We start from the raw sequence: 27,902 nt of genomic DNA on the forward strand, positions 1-27,902 counted from the left end.
TGATATTTCCCTTGGCCCCTCTGGGCCATTGTGAGTATTGTGGGGACAAATAAAAGTCAGTGATTTGTGTGATTTGGCAAGAGTGCTGCTTTCTCATACAAGCAGTGTTGCCTGCTTGTGCCTGTGTGAGACAGAGGGCTCTGAGGATGCTCGTTATCTTGGCCCTCATCAAACTCTGCTTCCTGTAGGGTCTGGGCACTATTGGGCCATGCAGATGAATCTGTGACTGCCCTCCTTGTTCTAGGAATTAGGTGGACTGGGGATAACTAATGTCCCATTTTGCACCATTCTCCTTTCTTTGGACTTCGTTCAGTAAACTGGGAACTTGGAGTGGGTGAGAAACCCTCTTCCAGGTTTTTCTCCACACTGACTAGCTCACAGATGGAGACATCCTGGCAGGCTTGTCCTCATCAGCCTTGCAGATGGCAGTTTGGCTTGAAAAATGGGGCCCCTGAGTACCACCCCAAATGTCTCTCTTTTTCTTACACTGTATATGTTAGTGCCTGAAAATATGCCAAGAGAGATTAGTTACTGATCAAACACTGAAGCACCCATTCATGCCTGACTGTGATGCTGGTGCCATCTGTGCTGTCTGTAACTTGCCAGCAGAAACTGCTTACTGTGAAAACTTTGAAGAGAGCTGGCCTGGGACTTTGAAATGTTGACTCTTGAAAAGAACAGATGTGAGTGGTTTAAACTTAAGGCATCCACATCCAGATACCTTTTAGAAAGTACCTGAAAGCTCAAGGTCTTCCAGGGAAAGGGGTAAAGCCCAAAAGTTTCCTGAGTAACTATTGCAACAGCAGTGCAGTTCCTGTCTGTCCAGGCTAAACATGCTGCTCTGTTGCGTGCCTTGTTACAAAGTCTGTCCCAAAGGAGTCTGAGCTGCACTCCACCCTGCCTCTCTCCCAGACCTCTTGGCCATGCTGTGTTGCAGAACCTGGAGTGGGCGTAAGTGGTGCCTGAAGAAGTACTGTTCTTCAGGCTTGTGGGTATTTCAAGCAGTTTCTGTACAGCCCTTTGGGAGAGCTTTAGGATAAAGAGTAGGGGAACTGATTGCTCAAAACCCTGTGTCTGTTTTTTGCAGTATCACAGCACAGACTGTTCAATGAGCACCTGGTGTCTGCGAGCAGCAACCCTGCTCTGGCGATGCGGAGGAAGAAGCACACTGAGAAGGAGGTGCATGCTGACCTCGTGAGCATTGTCTCAGTCCGCCTGCGTGAGGGCTACAGCATCCGTGAGGTCAACATCACGAAAGGTGACAAAGATTTAAACCCTCTGAACTACAGTTTTCTAGAGAGGGAAACGGCTGGAACCAAAGATGTTTGGTGGAAATGCCGGATAACTCAGAACTGTGATCAGTAATACCAGAAGAGCTCAAAAGCACCCAGTGGTCCTGTTTTCTCGTCTAGTCTGCTAGATGGCACCTTGAGAATTAGCCACTGACTAGGGGACTGCAAGGGGCTTGAGAGTATCCTAAGTATGCCAGTAAACTCTACCTAACTTTCCTTCTCTGGCTGTGGCTAGTGCCTTAACTGAAGGGGAGATAAGAAAAATCTAAATATAAGTTACGAATTGCAAGCAAGGGAAGAAAATATTTTTGACCTTCACAATGACCTCAGAAGCTCTGAAGAATGGGGTTATTAAACACGGTGTAAACATACATAGCATGGGGTGATCCAATGTCTTCATTATCCTCTTTATATCAGAAAATCAAAGTCTGTGACACAAATTGAAAATTCCAAACATGCCATGCTATATTTCCTATGACTTTGTTGTGGTCTGTCTTAAGATCATGCAAGTTGATTCCATGCTGTGCTTGGAAGACTGTCCTAGAGCTTCACAGTTCTTTCTCAAGCTTTCTTTCTAAACTTGCTCAGACCAAATTAGAGCTGTGTGATTTTATTATCCTTAATTAAGTTTATCCTCCTCCAGCGTTGTATTTATTTATAAATAATGCCTTTCTCCTTATAACCGTCCTTTTGGCAGGTTAAGTAGACCAGTGTTCTGGCTCTTTTTGCAAGGGCAGGCTTTCTACTCAGTTTATTTATCTTAACAGCAGGTTTTTTTTTCCAGTTTGCTATTTCTTTGAAACAGTTGATAAGAGCATTGTAAATGTGGTTTTTGTCAGTGCGTTGTTCAGTAGTGCTAATACTTCTCTGCTTCTGAAGTAAAGTACCCAATCTGATAGGGAATCACGTGGAGGCATTAAGTTGTTAGCTTAGAAATGCCTGTGCCTTTTATGCACCTTTGCTTTCAGTTGTTGAGTTTTACGTTTTATGGCTGTTGTTTTTGTTTGCTTGCTTTTCAGTAGTCCTTAAATGCTCTTCAGACAATAGTACTTTTCAATTAATCTCTATTAATTTCTATTAATCTAATTTCTATTAGTCTATTGCTCCAGGCAAAGCAGTCGGTTCTCTATGTGATGACTGGAAATTGCAATTCTTCTGGCTTGTTTTTGTTTTGTTTTGTTTTTTTAACAAGCAGAATGAATCTAAACCAGTTCTGGGGGATGTTGGTTTGGTTGTTGTTTGTTTGTTTTGGTGAAGATTACTGGCAATTAGATTACACAAGGTAATTTCTGCAGTTGGTCTTCAGGGAATACTCCAATTTCTTGCTTGGGGAGTTTTCTATTAATATTAAGATTCTACTGAGGTCTCTTGCTCAGACAGCTCTTCTGGTAGCATCTGCAGACTGTATTCACTAATCTGCCAGGCATGGCAGGAGGTGCTTTCAGTAAGGCCAGATAGATTAGGTCCATTGTGCTCTCCTTTTCTAAGGATGTCCTTGAAATATCTGACAAGTCAATTCCTGTCCAAGCTGTGCTCACTATTATGTCTGTTGTAATTTATGAACCACTTCACTTAAAGTTTGGAGGACACTGGAGAAACAACCTTCCTGTTATCTGGCAACAGTGGTGAAGTGCTCTTGATGATGGTGAAGTTCTGTAGAGAAGTGCTGGAAGAGGCAGCAAGTGTGAATAGTTCAGAAAGCGGTCAGCCAAATTCATGTTGGACCTTTCTGCGTAAGGATGAGCTACAACCTCTGGCTCAGGTTACTGTAAAGGAGAAGTTTCTGGGTTCTGGAAACGTGTTAGAAGTATCAGCGCGTGGTTAGCATGCTTCATGCACTTTTCCTGAGGTATCTGCCTGCCTTCTGTTAGCTGCTGGATGTGAGTTGGCTGGTTGTCTTTAGAAGAGCAGAGGAGCAGCTGTACTGAGTTGTTGTTTCCTACAGAATTGAATAGTTAAGGGCAGGTGCATGGGGAGGAATAAAAGCGGGGTAAGCATCCTTAACATCCCTTTTCTCCTTTCTTTTGTCTTCCCTTTGAGTGCTTGGAATCTGTTCGCAGCTCAAGGGCTTCCTCAGCCAAAAATAGTTTGTGTGTTTCCACAATGTTATTTTTGTTTTTGTTGTTTTTAGGAGGAAATCAAAATGAAATGTTTGAGCTATCAAAAATACAGTATGTATTTCTGTGTCAGCCTTCAGTGTAGTAGCAGATAGTGTTACTTATAATTTGGAAATACTAAATGCCCTGGGGATTGGCTGACTGTGATCAGAAAAATTATTGAACTAACAGCTTAAAGTAGACTTTGTAAAAGATCAAGATGTTCAGACATCCAGATCTGCCTCTGCAAAAGAAAAGCATGCTTGGCTTATCAGAGCTCTCTGGGCCTTTCTGCAGAGAAGCGTGTAACAAAGAACAGTTAATTAACCTGGATTGCCAAAAGCTTTTGCTAGTGCTTGCCAACTAGAAGCTGCTAAGGAGCCAACTGGCTGTGAAGCAAGAGGAAAGAGTGCAGTTGTGGACTTTGACACTGTCACTTTTCTGCTTCACTTTGCCAAAGGCAGAACAGAATAAATAGCTTTGTGCTCAGAGGTGCCCGGAGAGGTTGTTTGTGGTATTTATAAGTGCTCTGGTTACCCTCACTGTTTGATTTCAGATATTTAGGTGTTTAAAAAGTTGCTATAGTTAGTTGGGAATACAGAAGCCCTTGTGAAAGGGGAAGGACTGAGAGTCATGAAAGGCAGAGGAGCTCCGTCAGAAGGCTGTGGGGTGTGATGGAGCTCAGCTCCTCTCCTGTTTCTTTTTGGGACGGCGTCAGAGGATTGCTGTCTGTAACAACAAAAAACAGTGATTCACTGTCTGTGTGGTTTTGCTGTGTGCTCAGGATAGGAGTGCTTAGAGGACTTTTTTTGAAAAGTTATCTTCTCTGAAACCAGTCCAAAAATGGCTGAGCACAGGCTGGCTAGGGAGAAGGCAATGTGAGTTTTTTAAAAACCAGAGCTAGACTTGGTAGTGGAAATGCTAAGTCACAGCCTGAACCAGTGATAGAGCACCTGGTGGGAAGGCAGGGCCAACCCAGGAGATGCTGTGCACCTGAGTGTCTGGAAGGGGTCAAGCCAGGATTGACCCCTTCTCAGACCTCATTTTAGGGTTATCAGTGGAGGTGAGGGCATCTCTTCCTGGACATCTCTGCCTACCTGAGGCCTTCCAAAGATGAGTAGCTCTTTTTCTTCATTTCCGTATCAATGGCTGCTGCATTTGGGCTCATTCTCATTTGGTGTAGCCAAAGACTTTGCCACCCTGCTATTATTGTCCCTTTATAGCATTGTAGACTTTATGAAGGAGATCAAAGCAAGAAACTCCTTTGTTAGCTATAAAGTCAAGAACCAGGAATAGATTGCTTAGTAATAAGAACAGGTTAAAGATTCATTGGTGTATGACTTCTGTATAACCAAGATGTTATAATCACAAAATAATTGAGTATAATCAATAGATATCAAGATGTTATAATTGCAATATAATCAAGAGAGTAAGGTAAAGCAAACAAGGATCACAAGAGAGAATAAGTGGAAGAGCTTACCCTTGGGTTGAGCTCACCAGAAGATACCAGAAGAGGGGATCTCCAGAAGAGATCCTTCCCCTCTGGTAGCCAGCTCTTAAATAGGTCCAGGAGAGGTGCAGCCTGGCTCCACCCCTTCCGGCAGCACAGGTGAATTGCCTTCAGCTGTGCTCCTCTGGCTGACTCATGGCTCACCTCAGGTGATCAATCAGAGGTTCAGGCCGTGACTCAGCAGTTCCCATACAACTTCAAACTAAGCAAGTGTTTTGCCTGTGTTTTCAGCTTTGCTTGTGTTGGATGATATGAACGAAGCCGAGGAGACTAATGGAAACACAGCTGGAAGTAGGAAATATTTTTCATTAATGACCTAGGCAAAAAAAAAAAAAAAAAAAATAGGAATTTACTTATCATGTTTGCTGTTGATGAAGTAGGAAGGCTTTGTTATGAGAACCAAAATGTTGTGCAGAAAGCAATGGATGATGACTACAGCAATAGGAATGAGTGGCAGTTTGGCAGTGTGAAATGGAAGGACACCCATTTATCAATTCTTCTTTAGTCTATTTGACAAGCTAAGCAATCTTCATGTGTAAACAACACTTGGTAGAACCCTGGCAAATGCAAAGAACTTGTGAAAAATATGAGGCCCTGCAAAGGTCGCAGTGGAATACAGATGGAATATACTAAGCATCCTTGATTATAATTTTTTTTTTCCCAAGAAGATGACTCCTTGCAGCACAGAAAGGTCTGAGGCTGTTAAGAGGAATGGATAGCCTGTTACAGGCCAATGACTATGGTTTGATTTAACCTTCACAGTCAAAGCTGAAACCAGATAAAGATTTTTCTCCCTAGTGCACACTCCCTATTGATTTTCCTGGAAATTAAGCTTCTGAGAATAAAATTCATTTCAGAAAAAGAACAGCTAAGCATGAACTGGGCATGTACTCCTGAAATTTTCTTCTGGAAGTCAATGGGTGGCAGATTCTCTAAGGTAGCCTCGTAGTGAGGGTTGTAGGGGCAAAAAGTGAGACTGCTTTACAATGGAGTGTAATCAGCCTCTGAAAGGGGTGGCCTAATGTACAAATGGCAGTAACAAATGGAGCTCTGCAGGAAGCATAGGATCCAGACTGATGACTTTGTTTGTATGCTTTCCAGCAGATCTAGTCACCTGTCTCACAAATGCTGCAAGTCTGGCGAACTGTAGGACAAGCTGGACATCAAACAAGTGGTTGAGCAGTTGAAGCAGCAGCGTGGTGCTGTTAGAGAAAGTAATGTGTTTCACTGAGCTGTTTTGGTACAAATAAATATGCATGGTCAGCAGTGCACTGATAGTTTTCTGCTCCTCTTGTTCAGTGAGGCTTGCTGTCAGGTGTTTGAATTACTTGTGCTAGAGATGCAATGGCCAGCCCATAGAGAGAAAACTGCAGTTTGAAGAACCAGTGAATATTCAGTCTTAGCTTCTTAGTTTTGAGAGGAGCTGAGTGGAAGGGATTAAACATGGTGAGAAAGTTTTGATGCTTGATGTTCTAAATTGTATGAAGTAGACTCCGTGCAGGAAGAACATACAGTTTAGTTCAGGAATTCGGCCTCACCTTCCAGGTTCTTCTTGATCAAGCTCTATTGCGTCCAACAAAATGTCCATGTTTCTATAGTGGGATAGATTAACTCTGCAAACAGCTCACAAGAAAACTTTGTTGCTTTAAGTCCTTGCTCATCTGTGCAAAGCAGAAAGTCCTGGAAGCAAAGCTGAGGCTGCAAAGATGGTAAACCGTTGCAAGTGTCAGCACCTTCCCCAAGTTTCAGTTGCTTTCTCTAATTTGGATTGTATGTTTACATTTAAAGGACTGTTCACCAAGTGCTCAGTGCTAGCAAAGCTTCCCTCTGTTGGAGGGAAGGGAGAATAGCTTCAGCTGGAGTTGGACACTGTGATCCTTGTGGCTCCCTTCCAACTCAAGATATTCTCTGTTCTATGATTAGAGCAAGCAGGCAGTTAGATTGCTTTGTCTTCCTCATAGCGATCAAACAATCTCAGTGTAACTGGGAGTCCCTGGCTAGAGATATAGCTCAGATATTTGCAGAATACTTGAAATGATTACTTTGCTCTCACGCAGGTGGATCTCAGCTGGAGGTGAAACTGGTGCTGCTTTGGAAGCATAACATGAGGATAGAGTATTTAGCTGTGACACCTTGGCCTCTGGACCCATCAAAGCGCAGCACGTGGGTGGAGGTGACGATGGAGGGGAGCTATGACATCTTGCATGACATCAGTTGCACCATGAGGAAACCCATCACCAGTCTGTACCGCACAACAGTTATCCGGCGCTTCTGGAACACCTTGCAAAGGTGAGCTGGTCCTTCCCCAACAGTTCTGAGTCCAATGTAATTAAGAAGTCACTTCCTTGATGTACTGGGGTGTGGGTTATGCAGGCAGCCTTCCCAGCTCAGGATCTGAAAAGAATGTGCTTGCAAGGAAAAGGTACATCTGACAATGAACTTGCCTTCTGGCCAAGCAAATGACTCAAACTAGTCTGTGACCTAGTCTGTGAGATTGCCTCATGATTAAGGTACTGATTGCTTCCTGTGAGTCCCAGTCCTCAGCTCTCAGACTGCCATCCCATGGAGGTGATGTGTTCCTGCAGCACTGCCTTGCTGTGAAGGCTAGTAGTACAGCAGGCTCCTATGCAGTATCTGCTGCACAATCGTGCTAAGAAAGCACTTCATGTCTCCGAGCCTTCAGGGGCTTGTGGGTTATAATTGTTCCCTGTCCAGGATGACTGTTGCTCACCACTACTCTGCAGATTCTTTTCCTTACCCTTCTTTCCCAACTTTGTTCATGTGTCTTTGCATTAGACTGTTACACTTGAATTCCCTGTCGTTTGCTGACAGGCGTTGAATCCCAGTCTGACCGTAGGAAGCTGTGCTGATGCACATGGGCTCCCAGAAACCCAGGGAGTGCTGTGTGTGCAGGCATGGAGTGACTGGGGCATTGAAGGGGAAAACATGGGCTGGTGTTTAACCACCTCTTCTCTTCCAGCATCAACCAGACAGATCAGATGTTGGTTCATCTGCAGTCTTTTGACACAGTACCGGAGCACTTCACCATTCCTGAGAGCACCAAGAATGGAGTGCCCCTCTTCTATATCCCACCAGGCTCAACTACTCCGGTATGACCCCTCTCTGTCCTACTTAGCATGGGACAGGTGTCCTTCCTGCCTGTTCTGTATTGCACCAGGCAAAGCTGAGTCCTAATAAACAAGCAAGACTTTCTGTAGCTCTCAGTCTTCATCTTTTCTCTTTGTCCTGGTCAGTAGCAGAGTTTGTGTGCAGTGCAGTCCCATCCCATGCTTCTTCCCTGTGAGAAGAAGCCTTGCAGAAAATCTCCTACGCATGCTGTAAAGCCTTCTCTTGTAATGATGTGAGTTTGAGACTGATGGGGAGGCTAACGTTCTTCTGTTGCAATTTTTCAGTGGATACCTCATATATGAGTTGCTGATTGCAGCCTTGTGCCCTGGTATTGTGGCTCAGCACCATCAGGGGAAGATAGGATCTGCTAAATGGCTTTTATTTAACAGGCTCATTGCTCTGAGCACTCATGTGAAAGAGGCATATTTGTCATCTACACAGTAGAAACTAAACAGAAGATGAGCTAACAGTTTCCACTGTGAAATTCAAACTCACTGAAGCTCACAGTGCAGGATTGCTGACACACTGCCTTCTTCTTGTTAGCAGTGTCCTTGGCTTTGGCAGAAGATGATGACTAGCAGAGAATTAATTTAAATTTAAAATTTTGTTGCTTAAGCCCTTTACTCCTTTTGGTTTACACAGTACATCATTCTATGTATGAACATACATCCCACAGCATATTTGGAGTGTTCCATCTTGTGGCTAACTGCTGCTTTATTTCAGTGCCAGCAGTGTTGGTATAGTTGGTTGAATCACAGTGTTACCATATAAACATGCCAGAGTTGCCCAATGCTGGTACTTTGTTTACTGGTATCCTATTTGCATGTGCATTCTCACTTGGGTTATCTTGGTGTTTAATTGCTCTGCTGACACAAGCCAAATATTCTCCTCTCAAGCAGAGAAGATACCATTACATGCTATCTTTTCTGTAGTTAAATTACTTGATGCTATGTAGTTAAACTCCCAGTTAACTTGACATTTCAGCGACCTGATTTATTTTTCCTTGCATTGTTGTTTGCTTGTTTCAGTATGAATGCAGTTATGCTGGGGGGCAGTTACTGAAAGCTAGGCATGTGCGTGGCCTTCTAGGTGTAAACAGCTCAGTCACTAGAGAAATTCCTGTGCTCTCTGGGTAGAAGCACACAATTTCTTGCCGAGCATAGCCTTCTTACCAGTCCATCTTGTCATTTTCTCAGGTGCTATCCCTGCAGCACAGTGGATCTGACTCGAGCCATTCCCAGTTTGCCTCCTACTGGAAGCCTATCCTTTCCATGGATGCCAACTTCTGGCAGAGGTGGCTGCACATGCATCGTATTGTTCTCCTTCTGGAGCATGACACGTACGTAACTGGCAGGGCTGAAATTGGGTGCACTCTGTAGTCCAGCCAGTGGAAGTACAGTGTCAGTTTTTCCAGACATTGCGGAAGCTGTATTTCAGTTCAGTCGAGCTGCAGCTGTTTTGCAGACCCCTATGGCCGTGGGGAGGACTCTGCTAGCTGGAGTTGATGGATGGCCAAGGGCAGAGGGACTGCGGTGGGGAAGTCAGCTTTTGTTAAGAGGGAGGTTGTTCTCAGGAGCACAAGTTATTTCTCAAGTCCTTGAATTTGGATTTCCTGAGTGCAGCAGATGTGGACTATCCATTTGAAGCTGTCTTACAGGCTTTTGTTTGCTGCTGGAAAACACTTGCCCCAAAAGCACAGATTTCCTAAGGGTGGCTCTAGTAGCAGAGTTACAGGAACAATAGCTGTATATTGCATGAAGTGCATTAGAGATAATACAGGTGTGCTCTCTGCGAGCTTTAGAATGGGGTCCCTGTGGCTCAGGGTGTGTGGCTCTAACTGACAGGCATGGACATAGGGCATATTTGGATATGAGCAGTTGTGCGGGAGGAAGGCTGATGTGCTGGTTGGAGGATGAGTTGGAATGGATGTAGCTAAGGGTCACAAAGCATTGGGGAGGAGATGAGCAACTGTGGTTTTAAAATGTCTGTCTGCCACATTCTGCAGGCCTGTGCCCAAGCACCTGCACACACCAGGCAACAACGGTCGCTACAGCACCATCCAGTGCCGCATCTCTCATTCTGCTCTCACCTCCCTGCTGCGGGACTGGAGCAGCTTTGTGCTGGTGGAGGGCTACTCTTATGTCAAGCTGATGCATAGGTGAGTGTCTGTGAGGTGATTCTGTGAGGAAAAGTGGGCACGTGGCCAGGCCAGAGATCCTGTTAGACCAGTATGCTGCAGTGGGCTGGGAGCAGATGTCTGGGGGAGAGGATAAGAGCGTATAAGCAGATATGAAACCTTGTGTATTCTGAATTGCTTCCACTGTGTTCAAGGCACAGAGCAGAGGGAAGGTAGCTGGAAGCTGAGGGTGGTTCTGCGTGCTGGGACTTAGATGTGTTGCTGCCATCTTATGTGAGCTGTTGAGCACTGGGGAACAGGCCTATGCTTGGTCTGACATGACAGAACAACACCTGTGTTATTTCAGCCCTGTCTTAATCTGTCCTCCCTAGCTCTGAGGATCCTACTCCCTCCTCATTTTATGTGGTGCGGATCATCTCCAAAGCTCCCTGCATGGTTCTTCGCCTGGGCTTCCCCATTGGCACACCTGCACAGGCCAGGAACAAGGTGAGAGCTGGCTGGCTGCTTCCAGGGGTAGAACCAAGCAAATAGTTCTGGATGTGGAAGTGGTGGATAGATCACAGGCAACACTGTAGGCAAGTATCCTCTAATACCTATTATATTAAAGCTTAGATTGGTGTGAGTTTACTGTAACAGAAAGGGACATTTTAGACAAAGCTTTTTGTGAATGAAAGCTTGTCTATGAGAGATCTAAACCCAAAAACATGAATATCAATAGAATAGCTGGTCACATGAATGCTCTTCCAAATGCACGATAGAACTGTGGGCCTTGAAATGACTCAAAGATTATCTAGATTGTCCTTGTGACCAAAACCCAATCAATACAGTCTGTCAAGAACAGCAGATATTTGTCTGACTCATCTGTAAAGACCTGTGAGATAGATGTACTATGTGTTCCCTAGGCTATCTGCTTCAGTAGGTGGTGAGTTGCGTATGTACATTGTATAATGGGACAAGGAGGGGTTAGAGATGAAATGCGAACAGTTCCCTGTGTGACCAGTGAGGAAAAAATAAAACACACCAAAAATACTTCAGAGACATGCAAGTATTTTATATGTGTGTGTATATATATATTTAATAACTCATTTGTTATTAGAACAAGTAAGGGGGCTGCCCCAGTTAGATTCAGAAGGTGAGGTCACTGTGCAAACTGTTTCTCCAGCTTTAATGGCAGAGACAAGTCTAAGTGTTCCTAGGTAGAGCAGTAAGTATGAGAAATGTGCCATTAATCTGTGTGAAGACTTTGTTATAAACAAGAGGTCTATCATTAAATTTTGATCTTTCATCTTCATGGAAAGTTTTGGTTTGTCTCATTGAGCTTCTCCTCTGATTGATCTCACTCTAAAGCTGACATACCAGTAGGGCCATCTCTTTCTGAGATGACTGTCCTAGATAACACAGTGCTCTGGTGCTCAAACACCTTTGTGTCATTAGGAGGAGATCCAAGCTTTGGGCTTTGATTGTAAGTGACAGGTTTCACAAAGGAGTTCCCCCTGGCAAGCATGAGTTAACACCTGCCTTGCGAAGAAGGTGTGGGACAGGCATGGCACCATACCCTGCAGCTCTGGGCAAGCTCCAGATCATTGCAGCAGGAGCTGCAAATAATAAATGGTATAATGCCCAATTTTTTTTTTCTTGCCTACCAGGGGGCTGACTAGCTTCTCAGTTGGAGGATGGCAGAAGAATGTAGCCCACCTTGTTTAAGGGGGAAGGTCCCTTCTAACCTCAACCGTTCTGTAATTCTGGAATATGTAAGAGTAGAACAATATTCAGAGCTGCTAAAAACAAGATAAAAAAGTAAAGTAATCAGGAAGTCATCTTGAAAGTATATTGGAAAAAACAATCTAACCTAAAAAGTAGCTTTAACTCTTGAAACCTTGTACAATAGAAGTTTGACACATGAAGGTGATGGAGGTGGAGTCCATAAGCTGTGGGAGCAGTCTATCCAATCTTATGTGTAGTAGTTAACATTACAGGCTGTGGAAGGGAGGAGAAATGAATGTGGGTACTTAAACTGTTTTTGTGGAGAAGCAGGCATGCAGTTAATTTGTTTAGAGATAAGGAAAGTGATTTCTCCAGCCTTGAAACCATCCTTAGGTTGTTTTGACCTTTCTCGTGCTTTTAAAAATATTTGGTGTAGTTGTTAAATTGTGGACCTAAGAGCCTTGGTCCTCCTTATCTGTATATTCAAAGTTGCTCTGGGAGCTTCTTGAACAGACTGTCTCCAGACATAGATGATCATGTTTACCTCTTGTTTTTGCCATGACAGATTGTGGAGGAGTTACGGGACCGAATCCTGCAGTTGCGCTTTCCTCACAGGGTCCAGAGCAAGGAGGCAACTCCAAAAGCAAAGAGGAAAATGTTGGGCAGTAGTTCTCCCTCCAAATCTCCACCTGTGGCTGGGGTCCAGTCAGCCCTCTCAGACAGACCCTGCCTTGTCGTGCTGCACAAACCATTGGAGAAGCTGCTCATCAGGTAGTGATGGGAACCCAGGCTGGCAGTGTGATTGCGTTTCCTGGGAGGGGGAAGGGTTTGTGGGTGGTTTGTCTGTGGCAGAGTGAGAAACTATGATGCCTCTGCTTGGTTGGGATGGTTTGGGCTACAGGGCTAAGAATGGTGGATGTAGTCTGGAGGATTGTGACTTCCAGTGGGGGCCATTGCTGGGTGGGCGAATTTGTTGTCTTACCAAAGATGATGCAAATTAAGTTGAGTTACCACTGTCTGAGGGAATGCTGTGCTGAACTAGACGTGTTCTGCTTCTGGAAAGCTCTGTCCCAGGCCCAGCGAGCATGCTGTGAATCCAGGCAGTTCTGGTCCTGAGCAGAGCATCTCAGCAAGCCACACTTGTACCTTCTAGGTATGAGAAGCTGCCTTCTGACTATCGAGCTCCCTTCATTCTCAACCTGGAACATCCTCCAGTGTCTGGCCCGCTCACCATGGTGGCCAATCGTACTGCCTCATCCACCCTGGCCTCACTGTCCCGCTACTTTTATCACCAACGTTGGATATGGAGCGTCCAGTCAGGGCTGGCACCAGCTGTGCCCATCACAGCAGTAGCCCAGCTCCTTTCCACACTCACAGAGTAAGTTGTACGCCTGGATGGAGATGCTTTGTCTGGTTAGTTCTAGGGATGCAGATCTGAGGCAGAGAGTTTTACTCATGGCTTCCAGAGTTATTTATGCCAGTGCTTCACCCAGTTCTTCAGCTGCAGTTGAGGAAATGGAGTGTCCTGGAACACATACAAAAGGGCAAGTGATGTTTTTATGCCTGGAGTGTGTAGATCTTCACTCAGGCTGTTCTGTGCAAGGTGCACCTCTCCTCATTCTCTACATGCAATTCCCTGCCTTGGTAAGAGATATAACGGAGTGAGGGGTTCAGTTAATTCTTGTATTTAAGCCTTGCAGTATAGATAGAGAAATGCTCTGTGTCTACTACCTCTCTGTTGCCAGGGTCCGTCTGTCAGAGGGTTTCCACTTTGCATCCAGTGGGGATGGAATTATCAATATGGTGCTGGAGTTGCCCATACAGGTGAGCCTGGAGGACACACTGAGGAAACAATCCTTTGTTGCTTCTTCCAAGGTAGATTCACCCTCCTGTGGTGGGTAGGTGGGTGTGATTATTTTCCCACCCACTTGTAGTGTGTAACCTTGTGGCAAGTCTCCCTATACACAGCCTCCTCTGAAGTAAACCAGTGTGCATGTTGGGTCCTGCTTTTTTATCTCCAATTAGAGACCTGCTTTGCTGGCAGGAACAGGTTATTCTGGCGGAATTTTGGGGCTGATGCAGGTTCCCTCTCTCTACCACCACAAGCGGAGCTGATGGATGGGGCTGTGCTGTGGGATGGGCACTGGGTAGGTGTGGGCTCTTGCTGCTGGCCAGGCTCATGCTGTGTCTCCCCTCCAGATTGATGGCTCAAGTGGCAGCAGCAGCAGGGAGAAGCACACCTGTGTTGTCCAGTACATCCTCTTCCCCCCACACTCTACCTCCACCAAGGACAGGTGAGGCCATGGCCCTGCTCCTGGGGAGGGCTGGCAGCAGTGGGGGACGTGACTTCAGTTTCAACCTTTGTGGGTAGTGTGGAGAGCAAAAAGGCCATCCTATAATCTAGCTAAACACCCAGCTGCCACAGATAGCTCACCAGTTAGGTGGGGCTTTGCCTGCAAACCTGCAATTTGTGCGACTGTTCTCATAGCTCAGAGAGGACCTGCAGAAGGCTTTTGGCTCTGTTCCATCTCATAGAACTTACTTTGTCTTTCTTCCAGCTTCTCCACAGATGATGACAATGATACAGAGGTGGAGGCCATTGAGGTGGACACAGAACTGAATCTGGTCACTGAGTGCTGGGTAGAGCCACAGAGTGGCCACGTTCACAGTACTGCTGAGAACTGGAAGCACCTCCATGGCTTGCCCTACCAGAAAATACCTAAAGCGGTAAGTCCCTAAAAAGGTGAGGGCATGGGCCGTTTTTTAGAGGGAGACGAGTTTGTTGCAAGTGTACCACAGTACTATGGGATGAGTTAACTAGGAGCCAGAAGAAGTGAGAATGCTAGTAACAGAGGAAGCTGAGATTTCCAAAAGAGGAACTGGGCTGCTGAACAGAAGTGGCTCCTAGATTGCAAGGCAGTGCATGCAGTGTTGCTCTGGGATATGTGGAAGAATACATCTTATTTTGTTAAGAGCTGTTCCATTAAAGGGGAGTGAGCTAGGCCAGAGCAGGCTTGCAGCATTGCCACTGCACCACCTGAACAAGGCAAAAAGAGATTAGCACAGGACTGGAGAAGGAGAGAGCAATGAGTAAGAGTGAAAAAGATGGGACTGTGGGTGTTTCTTCTCTCCAACTTGAAACTGTTTCCTGCTGCATGAGGGACTAGCAATATTGCTGTGCACAACTGAGCTTTGATTGCTTATTACAGCTCTACCCACGGGACCTTACATGCATTGCCACCATGCTGACGTTTGAATACATCAGCCAACTGTGCCAGAACAAGGAGTGGGTCTGTCCTCCTTCAGACACCAAAGCTACTGAAGGTGAGCCCATTTATGTCCTGGCAGGTTTGAAGAAGCGAAAGGAGGTAGCTAGGCACCTAGTTCACTGAGCAGTGTTAGAGACTTCTAGAAGGTTGAGCAGGTATTTTTGACAATGACTTTCTAGACTTTGATGGTTCTCACTTTGTTGCACTTGTTCAAAGCTGTAAGGGAGATGGCTTCACTCTGGGAAGGCCAAAAAAAGGCACTGAGATTTTCTGTCTGGACTGGGGAGGCTTGAACAGGGAACTCAGAAGGTCTGGTTTGTCTTCTTCCTTTCGGGTAGGGTTGTGCCTTTCTGATCTGACACAGTTCACTGAGAACTCCAGCAATGTGGGAGGGAGTAAACCCTTGCCAGACAATAAGTTTTTGCTTTAAAGCTTTTCTCAAATGTCCAGGCTGAACACTGCTACTACCTAAGCTTCTTGTCAGGAGTTCATCCTTGATCTTTTATTTGCTTGCCTTACAGTGAATAACATAGCCGGTGTTGTGTGAGTTTCAGGGAGCAAGGATCAGCCCAAATCATTGGATTTGAAATGATCACTGGATCATTTCACTTGTCCAGTGGGAGCAGGAGAGGGCCAGGAAAGCTCAGGGCATGGAGGACAGACTCTTTCCTGAGGAAGAGAACAGGAAGTGTGTGAAAGGATGTGGGGAGCCTGCTGGATGGGAGAGATCTTCAAAAACGAAGGGTGTCCTTGTTCCTGACAGCTCTGCTAACATAGGCTGCCTCTGGCTCCCAGCATGGCTACTGACCTCCAGCAGTATTTCCTGTGACTTTGATGTGCAGCTCTTGTCCCCTGGCAGCTGTGGGCCTAGTTGTTCTGCAGTCAGCTGGGCTGTGTAGAGTCTTATGGGTTCTGCTCTGTCCTTGAATGAAAGTGGCAGGGGACTCCATCAGCAAGGTACCTCTCTGTAGGTAGCTCACAACCTGTTGCAGTCTCCAGCAGTCTTTGATCTTCATTTCAGTCTTCCTTTGTATCCCCCTGCTCTCACAAGTAGAAGGAGATGGGGCATTGTTGCTGTTCCCTGTCACTTGTGCTCATATGTTTCATTTAGGGCTGGTGCCATATATGTCCAGGAGATCTGGGGAAAGGGCTGCGTGATGCCATCTGGAATGTCGTATTCCCAATTCTTGCAGATCCAGACATGGGGGCTGGTTTCAGAGTGCATGAGATCCCATTCCAGTTCAACCTCATGAAGCTGTTGCCCAGGTGTCAGCAGGTTGAAATGTTCTTCCTAATGCTGACAAAAGGTGAGTGTCTCTTCACTGCCTGCATCCTCTGGTCCTCCTTTGGTATCTCTGTACTCCCTGCTATGTGTGCTTGTCTCCCTGGGACACAGGTGTAGGGGAGCTGCCATGTCTCTTTGAGTAGCTAAGTGCTGTTCCCAGCTCTGCAGCCCCAGGGCTGTGCAGATGTATTGCATTCTTGTGATGATAGTTTTGGAAGAGTTGCTTTCTAAGTCTCAAATCTAGATAGTTGCTTTGCATGGTGATTTCTTGTCTTTATCCCTAACATCTCTAGACCAGTTACAGTAGCATGGAGAGTCAGTGCATGGTAGCTTGTGTTGCTGGAGTTGCATCTCGGCATTCTGCAAGTCAGGCTTTTGGAGGTGTCAGGGGAAACTTCTGGCTGTGTAGAAATATTGCTTTGGAAAGGGCTGTCCTCTGGGAGCCTGGCAGGTGGTAGCTCTGGAGATGCTGTCTCTGAAGCTGCTGTGGTTCTGTTTTGGAGCAGAGAATGAGGAAGTGACCAAGGACTCTTCGTTTGTGCCCAATGAAATGCTACTAAACCTCTTCCATGGCTGCCTGCAGCATGACCTCAGTGATCGGGAGATCCCCATGGCTGATGCTGATCACGTGGCCTTCATGGAGCAGGTTCTCCAACGGGATCGTGATGGTCATCAACCACCCTTCATTCTCCCTGTGATCCGAGGTAAGGTCCAGGAACACTGCAGCAGGGATGCTGGCAGCTGGATTATCTCAGGGGGCCTCGCTTTTAAGCGTTTTCCTCAGCTGGTGTTCCTCAGGTTGGTTTCTCTGCTCCATTCCAGAAGAAACCTCAAAAACTTCTGGGACCCTGGAGCAGCAGGACACTTCTGCATCCTATCATCATGCTGGCAGTAATGGCACCAGGGATATGACTGGCTCCACAAGTACTCTGCAGGTACTGCTGAACTGCTGGCCCTCTTTTGAGCCCCCACCAGGGATAAGCTAGCAGCTGCTGAAGGGCAGGAGAGTGTACAAGAGCTGAGAACAGACTGAAAGGGTGGTGTTTTTCCACAGTTGGCAGCAGTTTAAGCTGTAGCCTGTGACTGAGGTTGGGCAGGAATCCAGCAATGTGTGGGCAGTTGCACACACTATGGGGCTTAGCTTGTTAGAGCAGCATGGATGCTGTGCTGCAAAGAGCTCAGAAATCATGGGCAATCATTGCCTGGAGGCCAGAAGCAGCCCCAGCAAAGCTGACTAAACATCTCCTGTATTTCCTGGAGCCAGGCTGCTCTGAGAATGTTGTGTGGATTTGCCAGGGTTATTTCAGTGCCAACTAGTAGTCATGGAGGAACTTGCTCTGTATGGTTGCTGCTTGCCCTGGGGTAGGCCGTGCCATGTGCTGTAAACTTAGCAAGCTTCTGCTCTTTCCTCAGAGCCTCGGCAACACAGAGCTTCCTGAGGATGATGTGACCTTGAGTGACACTACAGGGCCTTTTTCCCCACAGTGGCGATGCTATGCAAAGCTGGTCAATCCACAGCATGTATTCCTGACCTTCCTGCCAGCCACGTTCTCAGGTGAGGGTCTCTTTTGTGGAGAGGAAAAGGAGGCAGCAGTTCTAACCACCTCCTCAAGAAAACAGGAACAACAGTATCAGCTCTTCTAAGATGGAGGGGAGATTAAATAGCAGAATCTAGACTCATTCTTCTTTCTCCATAAGGCCAGGAATAGAGTGGTGCAAAGCGATAATTGTCTTGCTGTTTTCTCCTTGGACAGTCTGCTGCTCACATTGTTTTCAGGACAGAATTCTGGCTATGACTCATTTGCTAGCTGTAGCTATTGGAATATGCCAGCAGAGAAGATTGTTAACAAATGAAGTGAGAAGGCTGATATGGGATGCTTTAGGGGAATCCCTACTTCTGGCATTGGGACTGGTCTGCCTTCCACTGAGCTACTGGTGGAAGTTGCTAGGCTCAGCTTTGGTGCTGTTCCCACACACAAAGTGATAACAGGAATTTCTGCCTTGGGAATGTAATATGGGTTACCTGTTGACACAAGACAGAAGGAGGATTTTGTTTTGTGTTCTTCCAGATGTACAGAAGCTGATGTCTTGCGGATTGGACAAACCTCCAAAAGATGAGAGTCAGGCTGGAGAGAGTACTCTGAGACCTGTCTGTGCAGAGCAGGACAGGGCTGAGGCTGAAGAAGGGGATGCTGCAGTGCCATTACCTACTCTCAGTGTAACACCAGTGCATGGTACTGCTCTCATGACAGCACCTGGCTAATGAATTAGGGCAACACCTTTCCTTTCCTTGGCTTTTCCCAAGCACTCTTAATTCCTACGGTTAGGCAGATTGTACTAACGTGTGTGTGCTGGGTGGGGAGAAGCCTGTAAAATCAGTTCCTGCCTGTGGATGCTGCAGCAAGGGCTGTGGTTTTCTCAGGCAAGGAGTGAGGAATGCATTGAAAGCCTTTATCTTAGGATTCTTTCTGTTTCAGAAGTGAGCCGTGACGCTGCAGAACAGAGTGGTCCCTCGCGGAGAGATGTACACATCTCCTTCTGCCGCCAGAACTCACAGTCTGAGCTAGGCGAGTGTCGCCGATTTCGCTGCCCCATGTATATTTACAGCTGCTCTTTGGAGCTGCTACGAGAGCAGCTTGTCAGCCCACGGGCACATCGTCCTCCCCGGGATGTCTTTTTCAGGTAATACCAGACATTCATGGTTTCTAGGGAGGATGGAGGAGCATCCCTGACAAGAGGCTGGCTCCAACCGTGCCTCTTTCTCTTGGCTTTCCCTATCTACCTTACAACAACTACTTCCTGTGTGTGTCCTTTTCAGATCCCAGTCTCTGGAACGTCCTCCTGCTGCTGCTTGGTTAGATCATAAGCATAAAGAGTTGGTGAGTTACTGCACACTGCTGCAGGAGCATTCCCACCAGTGCTATGTGAAAGGTGAGAAGCGGTGTGATGGGAGTTGGGGCAGGTTTGGGGCTGGACTCTGGATCTTCTTTATGAAAGCAGTGTCTTAATTTTCATGAAAAGTTACCTGAGGAAAAGGAAGGAGCTGTGGGACTTGGTCTCTAATGAGCAGGGGTTTAAAGATGCCTCTGTATTCTCTCTGGGCCTCACACAGCTTGTTCCTGGAGCTGTGCAGTGCTGTGATGGGGGGGATCCTTCTTTTGAGCTTTGCTCTCACCTTTGGGGTGACAGATCCCTAAGTCTCTCAGGTGTGACCAAGCCCAGGCTAACATGTAGTATTAGACATCTTGACCGAGTCTTGTCTCCAGTACTGTGTTGACTAAAGCTCTGTACAGGGACTTGGTGGAAGTCTGGTCTTTGCTCCCCAGAGTGTAACTATTGCCTGATTCCTGGAGCCTTGCATCTTTGCACTGGGATGTTCAAATACTCTGTTTGATCTGTAGGGCTGTTCAAGAGCCTTCAGCAGTCACACAGCATCAGCTCTCAAGACCTTCTTACAGCCATGGACTACTGTGAGGAGCTGCTACAAGAGATAGATATCACCAACTTCCTGCTGACAGTGTGCAGCCATGTCCGCTCCTTCCGAGAGAGCCACCAACATTTCCATACACAACCTAAGGCTGCCAGCTTCCAAGTAGGCAGCATAGAGCAAGAAGAGGAGCAGAGCTCTAGAGAACGTGGTGTCTTGGTCTCTGAATCAAGGTAGGGTCTTGACTTAAAATTGGTCTGAGACAGACTGTTCTTCAAGAATTTTCTATTATTTGCTAGGAAGGATGTTTTAGGGCAGGCTTTAACAGCCACATGTAGAAATAGATATTTCCATTGGGATACACACCTGGCATGGTATCTACCAGACCCTTCTGTTTTTTTTTATAATCACTGGTGTGACATTTATCCTTTGACTGTCTCATGTAGTCTTAGCTCATAACTGTCCCATCTGGGCTGCAGAGCAGTTTATCTGCAGGTAACACTTAGATGTATTGTTTCCAGAGAAATTATGCATCTCCCACTGCCTGGCTCATCTGAGATTACTGCTGATTCTGGTGAAAGGGCAGGTGACAGCACACTTTATCTCTTTCTGAAGAGTAGTGTCCTTTCTTCAATGAAATGACTAGAAATAATATCACAAGAGAAAATGTTTCTGCAGAACTGGAATATGCTTGATGATAAAACTCTGTTCTGCTAGGATGTTTCTGAGGCTTGTGTTGATTTTGGAATATTAAGGAAAGGGAGAAGCACTTTAGTCTACCTTACTGTGCTGTCTGTTGAAGAAAGAAATGCCCTCTATAGATTTATTTTTTATTTTTTGTCCTCAGTTTGCTCTTGACTATGCTCAGTTCTTTGATATGAATGCACTGCAATTTGTTGGGAATCCTCACTCTTATAACCTCTTATGCTGTAAATCAGCAGGATGAAGCTGCTTTTGAAGAATGTTGAGGTTTGGGAGGTCAGGTGACTTTTTCCTCAAGTGCAGCTTTCACACAGAAAAACTGTGGGAACTTTTCATTGTTTATAAGATACACAATCTGAGTTGGGATTCGTGGTTTACAATAAATATTTCTGAAGGATCTGCCATCTGTATTACTAATTCAGGCACCTGAGAGTACTTTGTCTGACCTTCATTCTACTCCTCAGATTGCATTCTCTAAATATTAGGCATTGATTCTGTTCCAAAGCTGCTAAGTGAGCATGGGCCTGAGCTTTGTGCTCTGCTCTGTGCTGCCAGGACGTTAAGGGTGCTGGGACAGCACGATTTGCTGTGGAATACCCTGGGCTGAGTTTTGGTAATTCAGATGGCTCCCTGTGCTTATCTGCTTGTCTGTTTCCCAGGTAGGGGATAGCATGGTGTCAAATAACCATACCAACCCTGTGGCTGGTTAAGCTACCTCTGGCCTGGCTTCAGATAGCCTGAGTGCTTATCTGGGTTAGAGGGTGGGACGAGGGTTTTAGGGGCTGTAGAGGTAGAAACTGGATGACTTATAACTTGCCTCATGTTTACAGAATAAGGTGTGGGGAGCTGTGAGGTGGGATGCTTGCAGGGTAGGTAATTAAGTGTAAGTGCTGCTTCTTGATTTGCCTGTCTGACCTGCCCACCATCCTATCAGTGTGGAAATGGAAGACTACAGTGAGCAGGACTCTCACAATGTTGCTAGCCCCACAGAGGAGCCAAAAAGTAGTGTGGGCACTGGTTGCTGTTCAGAGTTTCCCCTTTCACTGCTGGAAAACGGACAGCCCTGTCAGGCACACCCTGACCTGCATAAAATCATCCAGGTGAGGAATGTGGGAGTTTGGCTTGTGTGCCACAGGGTGGTGGAGTGGAATATCTACTTCATGGTTGGGATTTCTCTTTCAGGAAAAGTTCCTGGAAATTGGAAGTTTACATTTCAAGCCAGTGCCATCAAATCCTCACTATTTCTTCTACTGCCCACCATCAGCCAAGAAAGAGGTAGGCATGGTGCTGCCCTGGCAGGCACCTAGTCCTTGTAGAGAGAAGCAGCTTTGCTTCTCATCAGTTCTGGATTTGGGGCTGGCAGATTCATGGAGACTCATGGAGACTTAGAGAGCCCACCACAACAGCCTGTTCCATTGCCTGGTACAGTTTTGGTATCTGTCCTTCTCTCCCTCTCAGGAAGAGGCATCTCGGGATCAGGCAGACAGGAAAGGCAGTGAGGACATGGAGGTATCGGAAGCAGAACTGGCAGCTGAAGAAGGTAAAATTTTCTTGCTCTGTCCTAGAGAAGGAAGATTGTTGTCTCACTGCGGGTAATGCCTGTCAGAACTTGTCTGTGTCTGGTGGGGTCTCTGTTTGCTAATGGGGATCCTTTGTCAACAGGAACTGTGTCTGGGTGCTGCATTGCCACAGAGAGTGACCCAGAGCTGGAGGTGGAATACCGTGAGAAGCTGGAGCATGAGTTCCCAGACACAGATTCGCTCTCGGATTCCAACACAGTGAACCAGGATGATGACTCCTTCAGCGTGCTGGGAGGGGACTCACTAAATGAGCAAGAGTTCATGGAGCAGGAGATGCCCCCACTCTTTGTGCACCTCACTTGTTCTGTGAAGCTGCGTAGCCAGCATAGCTCCATGCCTGTGCAGTCCCTTCCAACTTGCCTAGGTAAGGACAAGCCTTGCTGCAAGGTTAAAGGGCAGTCAGGCTTTTGTGAGATCTCTCACTTGCTGTGGCTTTAGTTGTGGAAAGATCCCTTTCTTAAGCCTGTCCAGTTGTGTGGGACAGCTACTTGTTGCAGCTTCTGTGCTTCCCACCAAGCTGTGTATGTGTGTAAGCAGAGCTGTTTGTCATGTGATCCCCTTAGTTTGAGATCTCTCCTCAGGGGAAGTTCTTGGCTGCCTGGAAAGCTGCCAGGGCTTGACCACCATTGACCTGGGGGACCTCTGTGTGACTCTGGATATCTTTGTGCTTACCCTGCCCCTCGAGATAGAGGTTGTGAACACAGACATTCTCCACAACAGGTAAGTGGGGGGAGGCCCAGCTGCTTACCCATCCTCTGCCTGCCCTTCCCAGCAAGATGGTCTCAGGTCATCTCCCTGTTCTGAGACCAGGTATTGTCTTTCTTGTGGAGCATGCAACAGCCCTGAAGAAATTGAACATTTTTCCAGGATAGGCTCACCTTTCATAGGGATCACTTTTCCTTCTCTGGAAACTGTGTCTGTTCCTCCCCTCTGGCTCAGAAGCTGATGCTCAGCCTGCTCTGTCTCCTCTGGCAGATGCACCTCAGAGAGCAGCGTGTCCTTCACCCGCTCTCCGGGGCAGCCATCCTCTTTCCGGTCAGATGAGGATATCATGCACAACTTGGACCGGCTTCCATCCACAGGAGATGAGAGGTATGGCTCTGCAGCTGTAGTAAGCCCTGTCATGAGTTTCTTTTGCAGCCTAGGAGCTGCACTGTGGTATCTGTGTGAATGAGAATGGCTGACTGGTTCTTATTGTCCTCTCTCCTAGGCACCCTGCGCTTTCCAACCTCCCTGGAGTGCACAGGCAGGCTATTGAAGCTACTATGAATGAGGTAAGGCAGCTTCGCCTGCTTCTTGCTTCCAGATGGAGTAGTTTGCCACAGCAGACACTTGCTGTTTCATACTCTTTAGCCTGCTTTAGGCCATACCCTTTGTCACTTGAAGCGACTTTCAAGCCTTGTATCACACAGGTCATTGGCCTTGTGCCACCCAGAAGTGTGAGGTTAACTTGTGGTGCAGTTGGGGTGGGACAGGCAGACTTCTTCCAGAACTCTTTTCTTAGGTACAGTCAGAAGGAAGTGAGGAAAATAGACAACGAATGGAACTATTTTGGACTTGTTGAAAGTTGGGTGGGAATTGGGGCAGTCATATCGGTTGTGCTCTGTGTCCCTGCTCTGCTCAGATTCGCTGGCTTCTGGATGATGAGATCGTGTCTGCGCTGCGCCACTCACAGGTCATCAGCACCTCCATCCTTCACCGAGTGGCCACTCACATCTACAACTCCAAAGGGCGGCCCAGCTGCCACAGCGAGGTGGTGCTGCTCCAGTTTGTGTTTGGACCTGAGCACTCTCTGGAGAAGTTCAAGGAGGTAAAGAGGGAGCCCTGAGGCAGTGCCGTACACTTAGCTAGTGGGATGCTTATTCTTCCCTGTGTTACAGGAGTTCAGAAGAATGGCCCTGCCAGGCTACGTGATCAATGCAGAAGGCAGTGACTACCACTACATCTCCATCAGCCGCCTGCACTCCAGGCGGGCAGCCCCAAACCCTTCGGGAACACCATGCTTACAGCAGCAAGCTGGAGGGAGCACAGGGACAGCCCTGGGCCAGGCAGGCCAGGAGGGGAGCAGTGAAGCAGAAGCAGAAAGCTCTGAGCTGCACCATGTGAGCTGTGTCCTCCCAGAAGAATCTCAGGGTCTCTGGGGATGGCCAGAGAGTGAGATGCGCATTGTGCCAGACACGGGAAATCCCATAGGAGGGGGCAGTCATGCTCAGGATGAGGTGAGAAACCCTGGGGTGGGCTGGTGGGAGGGTGTGGGACCCTCTGATGACTGAAGGTAAAAAGATGAAGGTGGAGGATGGGTAGAGTTGTTTTGGTGCCTGTTTTACTGGTTATTTTTGCGACTTTGACTTGTGTGCAGGTCACAAGAGAAGTGCTGAGCCTTGAGCAAAGCAAAGTACCTGGCCACGACTCCCTGGAGGAGGCAGTCCTGGAGACAACCATACAATCCCTGCCATCTTCCTCTTCTGAAAAGGGCAACAGCGAGAAATCACCATTAGTGACACCATCTGCAGCCAGCCTAGCTGACTCTGTAACACAGAGTAGGGAAGGTAGGAGCTGCAGATGTAGTTAGGAGGGTGCCTCAGCCTCAGGAGCTTTTAAGGGGCTGGGGGATACTTTCGGCTGCAACATGTGAAAGGTGACTTATTCCTGTCCTTGGAGTCATTGCCCAGAACTGCTAGTCTTCTCTTCCTTGCCACAGTGCTTAATGTTGCCTGGGGTGTTTGACTGTAAAGGGTGCAGTGATATCTCCAGTTCCATGAAGTTCCCAGTGTTTCCATTAATGTATGAGGCCCATTGCCAGCAGTACATTCCCCAGCACTGCCTGCCTGTGACTTGTGCTGTAGCATTTCTCTTAACACATAGAGAGTGTACAAGGGGGCTTAGCAAGTGCCTTCGTGATCATCTCCTCTTCTCTGCAGGCTCCAGCAAGCAGCGCCCCAGCCGTGTGCAGAGCCTTGTGTCCAGCCAGGGCAGCATGGACTCTGACCACCTGGGTGAGTGCCAGGGCTGGGGGCAGCAGCAGTGTGCAGTGAGGTGGTAAGGGGGGGGGGGGGGGGGGGGCTGCTGCGTGGGACTGACATGTGGATGCATTGCAGGTTATGATGGGGGGAGCAGTGATTCAGAGTATGATGAGGCATTAATGAGTGACCAGGAGCCTAAGTGTCCCCTCATGCCTGATTTCTGGCTCATCATAAAAATTGAGCAGGACCGAGTGGAAGTCTATTACCACACACGGTAAGGAGGGTCTGGCTGTCTAGCCACTGCTTCTCTGTACCAACACTTTATTGTCACTCATCTCTGTGGGCTGGATCAGCTTCCTGTCCTATCTTGTGCTTAATATGAGGAAAGCTGCCATCCTTCTCCACTGCGTGCACACCTTATGCATGCAGACAGGTACTGTGCAGGTATCCTGCTGATCCCTTTTTCCCCTTCCCTGTAAAGCAGCCTGAGTGTGGAGAAGGCAGCATCAGCAGAGATAGAAGAGCAGCCAGGGGAGTGCCAGAGTCTCAACCAGATGGTGATAAAGAAGATCAGTGAAATCTGCAGGGTTGTCAATCAGGTAAAAAAATCTGCAGAGGGTAGGGGTTGAACTGCCAATCATTAGATGGCTTAGATGGGAAGGGACCTCTGGAGTTTGTCTGGTCCATCTCAAAGCAGGTCCTGGCTGGCTAGGTCAGCAGGTGGAGTCTCAGCACAGGGATCAAAAGAAAAGGGGTTTTGTCTGGCCCTGAGCCCTCCATTTTTGCTATCTTCTCTGGGCTGCTCAAACAACAAAACCTACTTCTTCTAATCTGTTACAGCGCTTACTGCTGCAAGACCTGCATGACAGCCACATATGCAACTCACTGCTGGTGGCAGAGAGTGAGGAGGACATCTGGAAGAGTGAAACTCCCTATACATACTATAGGCAGCGTGTCATGCCAACAGACGGTATGAATACTGCCTACTCGTGGGCAACTGAAAAAAGCAACTTCTGTGCCATGGCCCCAGCTATGTGCTATCTTCTTTCTAGATTACTCGGTGGAAGAGAACTACCAGCCCCGGGATTACCTGGCTGCCACAATGCAGTTCATGCCAGGGCACTTTGCTTGCGATGTAGTGTGGAGCACACTCATCCACGTGCATTCACGCCTGAAGATGGGCCCCAACATGGGGGTCTCACGAGGTGTGTACAGTTTTGTGTGTCAAGTCTGGCTTGTGGCTGGATTGGCACAGCAGAGGAGGATGTGTGGGATAGCTAACAACCCACCTTGCCCACAGCTATCCAGGCGCTTCGCTCGGTGCTCAACGCCTTCTCTGTAGTGAACAGGAAGAATATGTTTGTCTACCAGGAACGTGCCACTAAATCTGTTTTCTACCTCAGGTAAGAAATTGGCTTGACTTGTTGGCCTGACTCTGCCCTGCTGCATGCATTACACCAGGCTGAGAGTTGTTTGGGGCAGAAAGTGTCTACCCAGCCTTGGGAACCGTGCTGTGACCTAAGCAGCAAGTGTCTGATTTCTGATAGGTCACTTTGCTCGTACTCTTCCTGTGCTGAGCCCTTACCTAGGAGAAAAAAGGATATTTGTTTTGAGAGAGCAAGAGAGTGATTTTTTTCACAAGCTCTGTACCAGAAGGACTTATACTCAGGAATAAGGACTTATCTCCCTTATCTCTCAAGGGAGAGCAAGGAGGATGTAGATCCTCTGTGAAGGCATGATGCTGTCACTCTTGGCAGCGGAGGCTGATGCTTCTTTCTCCTGTATTCAGACTGGCTGAAACCACCAACAGTGGGAAGGTGTGGGAAGCAGAGAGCAGCGTTAGCCCAGGATCTCGCTCGTTGGCACTGACGCGCAGCCAGGAACCCATTTACACTGAGGATCTAACGGTGAGTCTGCTGCAGTCTGGGAGCAGATGTGGGATTTTGGGTAGGGTAAAATTTGTATTGCATATATGTGGATGGGTATGGCAGTGGGTGGCACTGTATCTGGGATTCATGTGGATGCTGCTTCCACGTGTCTGTTTTTGCTTCTCCAGGGCTCTCGTTCCTCTCTGGACACAGCCTCATGCCGCAGCATGGACTCTGCCCGCCTGGTGGGACAAGTAGACAGGCACATCCAGCTGATGGTCCATGGCGTTGCCCCAGCAGGTAGGTGTTACAGTGCCTGGCAGCAGATGTGCTGATACAAAGCAGAGGCATGGAGCTCCATCCCTTGCCCGCGTTGTTTGAAGAGCAGTGTCTCCCTCTTGAACAAGCTGCTCTTTCTTAGACCGGAGCTGCTATCTGTTCCATGTGGATGGGAATGTGAGGAAAGGGACCCATGGCCCTCGATTAAATCTCGTGTAGATTATGTGATTTATGCCAGCTTTCCCTGTGCAGGAGTGTGTTTGTTTCTGCCTGTGCTAGCAGTCTTTGGCAGTCAAAATAGATAGGAAAACATGCCTGAAGAAGTTGTTGGTGGAGAAAGATGTATTCCGTGTGGGAAGTGCTTGTGAGGGTGGTACGTTCTCACCTGGTAGAGGGAGGTGTCTGTGGTTGGTTATGGTCCTTATGAGATGAGGTGAAAAAGTTGCTTGTGCCTCTGTCTATCTGTCAGGGCCCGAGATCACAGATGAGCTGGTGAAAGTGCTGCGCAGGCGCCTGGATGAGGCCACCCTGGATATCATCACTGTGATGCTGGTCCGGAACTGCAAACTGACCCCAGCCGATGTGGAGGTACCTACCTTAGTAGCTGTTCTGCTCATCCTGTTGTCCATAATGTGTCTTTTTCACCCATCCCAGCCTCCCT

At 47.4% G+C, this 27,902-nt stretch overlaps 1 protein-coding gene across 6 annotated transcripts in view; it reads left to right on the forward strand.

The window, feature by feature from the left end:
* Nucleotides 1-27,902, forward strand: part of SZT2 (SZT2 subunit of KICSTOR complex) — a 54,366-nt gene that overhangs the window by 5,850 nt on the left and 20,614 nt on the right. For 3 of the 6 annotated variants that reach the window (XM_042873411.1, XM_042873412.1, XM_042873414.1), the window contains exons 9-47: nt 1,088-1,258; nt 6,956-7,187; nt 7,879-8,008; nt 9,224-9,366; nt 10,033-10,185; nt 10,536-10,650; nt 12,434-12,639; nt 13,022-13,246; nt 13,614-13,692; nt 14,068-14,162; nt 14,427-14,595; nt 15,078-15,192; nt 16,331-16,444; nt 16,929-17,126; nt 17,245-17,357; nt 17,836-17,977; nt 18,492-18,656; nt 18,900-19,104; nt 19,241-19,353; nt 19,824-20,082; nt 21,486-21,651; nt 21,734-21,826; nt 22,010-22,091; nt 22,214-22,495; nt 22,713-22,851; nt 23,107-23,223; nt 23,342-23,405; nt 23,756-23,941; nt 24,012-24,350; nt 24,491-24,680; nt 25,053-25,127; nt 25,230-25,368; nt 25,576-25,693; nt 25,935-26,064; nt 26,147-26,299; nt 26,395-26,497; nt 26,884-27,001; nt 27,151-27,262; nt 27,711-27,829. In XM_042873411.1, coding sequence (XP_042729345.1) covers nt 1,088-1,258; nt 6,956-7,187; nt 7,879-8,008; nt 9,224-9,366; nt 10,033-10,185; nt 10,536-10,650; nt 12,434-12,639; nt 13,022-13,246; nt 13,614-13,692; nt 14,068-14,162; nt 14,427-14,595; nt 15,078-15,192; nt 16,331-16,444; nt 16,929-17,126; nt 17,245-17,357; nt 17,836-17,977; nt 18,492-18,656; nt 18,900-19,104; nt 19,241-19,353; nt 19,824-20,082; nt 21,486-21,651; nt 21,734-21,826; nt 22,010-22,091; nt 22,214-22,495; nt 22,713-22,851; nt 23,107-23,223; nt 23,342-23,405; nt 23,756-23,941; nt 24,012-24,350; nt 24,491-24,680; nt 25,053-25,127; nt 25,230-25,368; nt 25,576-25,693; nt 25,935-26,064; nt 26,147-26,299; nt 26,395-26,497; nt 26,884-27,001; nt 27,151-27,262; nt 27,711-27,829 — 5,867 coding nt within the window. The remainder of the gene's footprint in view (nt 1-1,087; nt 1,259-6,955; nt 7,188-7,878; nt 8,009-9,223; nt 9,367-10,032; nt 10,186-10,535; nt 10,651-12,433; nt 12,640-13,021; nt 13,247-13,613; nt 13,693-14,067; nt 14,163-14,426; nt 14,596-15,077; nt 15,193-16,330; nt 16,445-16,928; nt 17,127-17,244; nt 17,358-17,835; nt 17,978-18,491; nt 18,657-18,899; nt 19,105-19,240; nt 19,354-19,823; nt 20,083-21,485; nt 21,652-21,733; nt 21,827-22,009; nt 22,092-22,213; nt 22,496-22,712; nt 22,852-23,106; nt 23,224-23,341; nt 23,406-23,755; nt 23,942-24,011; nt 24,351-24,490; nt 24,681-25,052; nt 25,128-25,229; nt 25,369-25,575; nt 25,694-25,934; nt 26,065-26,146; nt 26,300-26,394; nt 26,498-26,883; nt 27,002-27,150; nt 27,263-27,710; nt 27,830-27,902) is intronic. The other 3 variants (XM_042873413.1, XM_042873415.1, XM_042873416.1) reach the window with 1 other exon arrangement.

This window comes from Lagopus leucura, unplaced genomic scaffold (assembly GCF_019238085.1).
Source record: "Lagopus leucura isolate 7727_CA_CO unplaced genomic scaffold, USGS_WTPT01 Super-Scaffold_100009, whole genome shotgun sequence".
Taxonomy (NCBI): domain Eukaryota; kingdom Metazoa; phylum Chordata; class Aves; order Galliformes; family Phasianidae; genus Lagopus; species Lagopus leucura.